Source organism: Carassius gibelio, chromosome B24 (assembly GCF_023724105.1).
Source record: "Carassius gibelio isolate Cgi1373 ecotype wild population from Czech Republic chromosome B24, carGib1.2-hapl.c, whole genome shotgun sequence".
Classification (NCBI taxonomy): Eukaryota; Metazoa; Chordata; class Actinopteri; order Cypriniformes; family Cyprinidae; genus Carassius; species Carassius gibelio.
In genome coordinates this window covers 5,098,800-5,106,145 of record NC_068419.1, presented here as the reverse complement: position 1 = coordinate 5,106,145, position 7,346 = coordinate 5,098,800, and the positions used below count along the sequence as shown (strand labels likewise).

Sequence of the window (7,346 nt, the reverse complement as noted above, 5' to 3'; positions counted from 1 at the left end):
TGCCTTCATTTGCTGCCTGTTCCTGGCATCACACTGTCCTTAAAAGCTGATAATGTGTTAATGAAATCACTGGCAGACAGCTCTTGTCAGCCGAATGTTCCTCATGAGAAGGGGCCAGTCCTCCACTGTGAGTCTGCAGGGTATAAAGCAGGTCTGTCAGGGGAGCAAGAGTCTGTCAGGGGAGCATGTGTGTGGCCAAGCTATTGCTTTTGTGTTGTCGTTTTTCTGGTCTTTGCTCTTTTATAATGTTACAGGTCCTTTCACCCCGTCCTTCTCTGAGAGTGCGTGCTAAATTTTTTATGCGGGATGGGCCTGCCCTTTTCTTTTCTGCAACACAATGATTTATTGCCCAAAAAGACCAGAGAACTAATTAACAGAGTAATTAATTAATATGAATTTGCATATTTGCATTTGCAATTAGTGCAGTCAAGTGATTAGTCTGAAATGGGGAAGTTTGACTCATCTGATGCTGGTGTGTGTGCTGAACCGGAAAGCTCGTCACCAGCTGAGGCATTTTTGGAGGGGGACAGAAGGGGACTCTGTGTGTGTGTGTTACTAAACACAAACATCCAAGGGTACCCGCTAATCATGCGTGACTGAGCTGTCGCTGTCAGCAAACTGCATCTGTATGCTGTGTTCATTATGTTGTTGTTGAGCTGATAAGTGCAGATCAAGCCGACTGTCCCAATGAAAAATACAGCAGACAGTTTTACCAAGATCACTCATGACTAACCGTGGATTGTGTCTAGCTGGCTCAATGCTAACAGGACCACCAAATTAATTCAATATCAGGTTAAAGAGTCAATTAATCTTAGAGAGGGACAGAAAGGTGTTGTGTGCCGTTTATGTGGCATTAATCTTTTGTGGCGTCCTTCTGAGAGGGATAAATGCACTTGGGGGGCATTTAAAGAGCTTCTGATTTGAATTATGAATGTGTGTGCATGTGAGTAGGCCAGGCACAGGTTCAATAGCAGCAGGAGCTTTCACTGATTATGGAATGCATGAGTGTCAGGTCTTCATGTGGGAGGAGCCAAAGCTCTGGCCAATACTGCTACAAGAATAAGCCAGATGACCATGCTCCAAAATCCTTGTGTGATTTTGGGCACGGGTGAATCTCACAATAAACCGGTCACAAATCTGTTCAGTATGATCCTAAAATTAAAAAGTTAAAACTTACACTTACAGGCCTACATATTTGTGACATTATTTGACAATTTAGCACATTTTGATGACAATCGAGGACATATTTAATTTTTACAGTTCTCATTCACTAAAAAACAAAAAAACAATCTTATAGAAAATTATACAAAGATGCACTAAACTGTTAAAAAGTGAATAAGACATTTATAAGATAAAAGTTTTATTATTTCAGATAAATGCTTTTCTTTTGAACTTTCCCGAAAAACTAATAAAATGTGACTCTGTGTCAATATTAAGCGGCACAATAGTTTTCAACATTGATAATAACAAGTTTCTTGAGCATCAAATCGGCATATTAGAATGATTTCTGAAGGATCATGTGACACTGAAGACTGGAGTAATGATGCTGAAAGTTTAGCTTTGCATCACATAAAATTACAAAATATGTAAAAACATTTTGTAAATTACATGTAAATTGACAGTGCAGGAATGAGAATCCACCATTCAGATGCACAGCAGCTGAGAATTTGAGGGAAAGACGTCACAATCCAACAAATAACAATAAAATAAAGCTCTTAAAAAGGCGGCATTTTCTTCATGCACAGTATAACGTCTTGAAGTGAAATGTGTGTGAGGAAGGTGGGGAGTGATGGTGTGAGTGTGTGCATGTGTGAGAGAGTGTAAACAAAAACCCAGATTTATTTTCACATATAGAAAAACAAAGTTAAAATCTCAGAATCCATGTTGACTGGGCCCATTAGTCTAAACTTTATCTAAATGTATGTTTTCATAATCAGGCGATAGTCACATTGAAAATGCTTTCATGATGACAGACAGTAGGATCAGTCATTTGGCAAACGCCCTTGCAGAGACTTACCAGCCAAACAAAAGCCATCAATCATCCAGTTCCTCCTGTCATTAACCAGCACTGACCTTTTTTTTCATACATGTTTACACAATATATAAATAAAAAGAAAAGCTATTTTGGGTCTATTTAGAATTAGTCCACTTATGCATGAAAATCGAATCCCAATTTCTTAATTTCTATAAGCAAAGACTAAGAAATGTAATTCCCTGACCGTCTCACAGCATTCCTTTTCATCCACAGCATCAGATTCTAATGGTGGATGCTGGTACCCGGTCCTTTATTGAGGCTGCTTTGTGGTTTTGCAGTGGTACACAGCTCGAGGCACACGCCAGATGATCAGGGGAGGAATACAGGTCCCCCGGGAGCTGGTCACGTGACCAACCCATGCCACGTGACGTCAGCGGCAGATGGCATGGGTACCAGCTCTGGCAGTTGGCATCAGTGTCATTTCTCTTAGCGTGAGACAAGGAGAACAGTGGGGAGGTGAGAAAAACGCACGAGCTGATCACCTGCTAAAACAGCACGCGGAAAAAATAAAGTTCAAATTAGGAAATATGAAAACCATCATAATCCAGGTAAGCTGGATTGTTTGAGGGTAAGGATGGACATCTGTGCTGCATGACTGTGTCTGCCTTTTCACCTAATTTTAAAGCTTTATGTTTTTGTAAATGCATGAATGTGATGCAATTTCACACATGAAGACAAGTTTACAGATGTATTTCTGTTGCATTGTTGGTTGGAGCTACATTTTTGTGATTTGATTAGAGAATCTATATCTTCTGGAATTCTGTCTGTAATTGTTATGTTAATACATCAGAAAAAAAGTACAAAAGGTGTCACCATACTGGTATCTTTCTAAAAGGTACTCCTTTGTACCATGATTACCCCTAACGGGTGCATATTAGTACCTTTAAGGTAGGTTTTAGTAATAAAGGGTACCACCTCAGTGACATCTTTTGTACCTGCGAGAGTGTATTTATTGAGCACCATGCATAGGTTGTTTTTAAATCGCTGCTGATTGATTCAGAAGATCTATTATCTTCTCATCATCCCCAGTAAAAGAGCACAATGCTGACTCTTCCCTTTGATGATCCTGTCATAATGGACAGTCAATTTGGGGCAAACTTTCCACGGGACTGCGTGGGTGAAATGAAGGTCACTAAACAAGAGCCATTTAAAAAGGAAGAGACGCTCACGATGGAGGACGAGGATTCGGAGAAGGATGAGGATGAACGGGAAGACGGACAGGACGAGAATGGTCTGCCTCGGAGGAGAGGGCCTCGGAAAAAGAAAATGACTAAAGCCAGGGTGGACCGGGTCAAGATGAGGCGCATGGAGGCCAACGCCAGGGAGAGGAACCGAATGCACGGTCTGAACAACGCCCTGGACAGTCTGCGCAAGGTGGTGCCCTGCTACTCCAAAACCCAGAAACTATCGAAAATCGAAACCCTGCGGCTGGCCAAGAACTACATCTGGGCGCTTTCCGAGATCCTGAGCACTGGGAAGAGGCCTGACCTCCTGACCTTTGTTCAGACCCTGTGCAAAGGGCTCTCGCAGCCCACCACCAACTTAGTGGCCGGATGCCTGCAGCTGAATGCCAGGAACTTCATCACGGATCAGATCAACAGCGAGGCGTCGTTCTCCAGCAGGTCACCGTATGAATCCATGTACACGACCTACCACAGTCCGGGTGTGGTGACGCCCTCGGGACCCTCGGTAGATGCGGTCAAACCCTTCAGGCCATTCAACTACTGCAGCTCTTATGAGTCTTTCTACGAGAGTGTCTCGCCGGAATGCGGAAGCCCTCAGTTTGACGGTCCCTTAAGCCCGCCTATTAACTTTAACGGGATCTTTTCCCTCAAGCACGAAGAGCCGGTCGAATACGGAAAGAGCTGCCACTACAGCACGCGCTACTGCGCCGTGCCGCCGCGCTCCTCCATCAGCCAGAGCGCGAGAGGCTCCTCGGATCTCCATTTCCCATATGACATTCACCTCCGCGGCCAGTTTTACCCCATGCAAGACGAAGTAAACACTTTTCATAATTAATGAGAGAAAGTCAAACGTGAGTGAAAAGGACTGAAAATGCAGGACTTTCAATCGCACATGTATAATTATAAAGTCATCTCTGATTTGGGTTTTAAGCCATCGGATATTTTATTATTTATCCTTTTTAATTAAATTGGAAACGTACTTGTTCCTAATTATAGATTTTTTAAACTGTTCGACAAAATATGTGATCTGATGGAAAAACAATTCATAAACAATAACTGTTTTACGCAGAGTTTCTTGCTTATTTTCGGTATTCAATTGAGTGTGTGAGTATTTCTAAATCTGTCTTTAAGGTGTCTTGCTCCAAAATACATCTGTTGATTATAAGGTCATTCAAATATCTGCGATGAAAATTCAGTAAAATAGGAGAGCAATAATTGCTAAGGGTGCTATGCAATACACAAATCTAGAATTCTCGATCTGGCCATTTATTTATCCACTTAATTTGTCTAAATAATGTTCGCAAAAACTTCAAAATGTTGGTGTTTAAAATTTGTTGTTGCTCATCATTTTGTAATACATAAATTCGTTTATGAGAAATAACATAAAAACGTTAAGATCTTTAGTTGTATTTATTTCCTTTGATTACAATTAATCTTTATTTAAAAAGTTTCGTGATGTAGGCTATTACACAGTGCATTATATCTTGGCAAAAATGTATTCAACAATTGGCTATTATTATTATTATCATTTACAATCATAGTAATAATATGTTAACGACAAATTATTGAATCAATTTGTTTTCCTTTAGAATATGATATATTTAAAATATATAGGCAATGGATGTAATTCTGAAAAACGAAAAAATAACGGTAGCTATAGTTAACATTTGTTTCATTAATTTCAATATGTGTATTTTAACTTTACAAATGTGGACAATCGAGTTTTAAGCACCCTCTTAATTTCCAAATATTTCAAATATATCACACTTGTCTATGCGCATCATTTTCAAAAGTATGAAGAAGGAATATCACAACACTACGATGTAATTATGCAACAGATTGTTTGACAATTCTGTGTTTTCTCAAATGTAAAGTCGTCGATATATTTGGTGGCATTACGTACAATCTCGGAACAATCACTGTAAGCAAATGCATTTTATGCATGTAAATTCTCTAATGGAAAGGTCTGTGTGCTGTCTAGTGAACTCATGTCACGGGAAAACCTGCCTTAATATATTTGTCACGCATCATTTATGCAATGTCATGGACGTCTGCAGTGGTGGATTTGTGCATTGATAAAAAATTGATTTTTATCACCAAACGGGATCTTTCTGTTGTGTGTAATGACTGAATGCACTGAAACTGGTCTTTGTACACCGTCGAGTTGTTTTGTACAGTAAAATAAAGTTTAATTGAATACAATTACATGTTGAAAACACTGCTCTGAATGCACGACAGTCTCTAAAATCAAATCATAAATAAAATATAATAGACATGTCTAGTTTACACACACACACACACGCACACACACACACACACACACACACACACACACACACACACACACACACACACACACACACACATATATATATATATATATATATATATATATATATATATATATATATATATATATATGCTATCTAAACCTCGTTATATCCCTAGAAAAAAACGAAAACAAAATGTAATGCAATGGCGCGTTTTGTTTTCTAAGATAATTGCAAAACCTTTAATGCACAAACAACGCTTTAAAATTGACGAAGATAATAACCTCTATTATTCAGATCTATAAATTTAAAATCTTAAAATATATAGGCCTATCTGCTACAATCACATAACCATTTTACAGAGGTCATAAATTCCTACCAACATCTGTTTATCCACCCGTTTATCAACAGAGGACAAAGGAATTTAAGGCACGAAGTCGCCAGAATCACCAAATCCATCTCGTGCATTAGTTTGCACGCCTATACGAGACGCGTTGGTCAAGGTTAATTGTAAAATGAGACGTTCTTGAGATGCTATTCAGGACTGGGTTTAGGGGAGTAAAGGTTGTCTGGCTTGGACTCTCTCCTGTCTCTGAGTTCAGCAGTGAGCTGGACGCGAGCCAAACAGCGACAGACTGCGGATCAGGAGCCCAAAAACAGCTATTCCCCCGCGAATGTGCATTGTTATCCCCGAGAAACCAAAGTGACAGCCTTTATAATACGTAGGTTGCAATGAATGGGTTTAAAAGCCATACAACTAATAGTTTATTATTACGATATATAAAGTATATGTGTGTGTGTGTGTAATAATGTATAATAAAAAATAAAAAAACGTGGTTATTAGTTCGATTCCCGACTAACAGATATGTATAACATTGAATGCAGTGTGAATTGTTTTATAGGAAAAAATGCTCAGCAAAATAGTCCATAATTAAAGTTAGCTTCACAGTCACTGACAGTTTTGACTAGATTGGCAATATCTCACAAGACTTTTTTTTTTTTTTGGTAGGCCTATAGTCCTAATTGATTCTTTTTCACGCTTTCAACGAAAAAATAGACCAGTAATCTACGTTTATATCCAATTAATCATCACGTTGTCCTAAAACACCTAATGCTGTTGACAGGTGCAAAAATTCAACCTGCACAATCACCGCTCGTGTGAGACGAGACTCTTGATTTGCTGTGGGGATGTTGAGGTGTCAGAAAAACCCCACAGTGGCGATATTTCACACAACTCCGAGAGAGGCAGAACATATGCCACCCCAGAGACGAAGCTGTCAGGAACGAACAGCTGAAAAATGAGCAGCAACACTTCTCTATGTGAACAGTGGAAAGTTCTCACTACACGCTTTCTGTCGACGTTTTAGAGCGTTATTTACTTTTAGATAAACCTAACTAATATGTTTACTGAGGGAGAAGATGCATGCCTTATTTTAGCCAGCCCCTGTTTCAAGTTAGCCTATTTAAATTATATTTAATAGATAGCCTATTATATTCCTAAACAAATAGATAGCACTCGATATAAAATGTAAAATATAAAATACACTTTAAAGTACTTTTGAAACTGCAAAATATTATTATTATTATTATTATTATTATTATTATGTTTTTATTATCAAACACAAACCAATTTGTGAAACACCTGTTCTGGCCAGCATATAGGCTACTGTTTATAATAAATTTACAACAAATGTGACAGTTGAATTATTGTCCCAACATGGTATCTATTAAAATACGATTATATGATTAGGCTAGGCCTAAATGAAAAAAAAGTAAAAAAAAAAAAAAAAAAATGTAAAAGACGACTAAACGAAAATGCTATGCAAATGTGCATAAGTGACAAGGACCATAATATAG

The 7,346-nt window shown here is 38.6% G+C and overlaps 1 protein-coding gene across 1 annotated transcript; it reads left to right on the top strand.

Moving 5' to 3' along the window:
- Positions 1-2,466: 2,466 nt before the first annotated feature.
- Positions 2,467-5,400, top strand: LOC128013008 (neurogenic differentiation factor 6-A-like). The gene is made up of 2 exons (XM_052595680.1): positions 2,467-2,583; positions 3,065-5,400. Exon 2 carries the CDS (start codon positions 3,077-3,079, stop codon positions 4,052-4,054), a length of 978 nt encoding a protein of 325 aa, XP_052451640.1. The 5' UTR covers positions 2,467-2,583; positions 3,065-3,076; the 3' UTR covers positions 4,055-5,400.
- The last annotated feature ends 1,946 nt before the right edge of the window (positions 5,401-7,346 follow it).

Coding starts and splice junctions, on each gene's coding strand:
- LOC128013008 (XM_052595680.1), top strand. CDS start 3,077: ATGCTGACTCTTCCCTTTGATGATCCTGTCATAATGGACAGTCAATTT.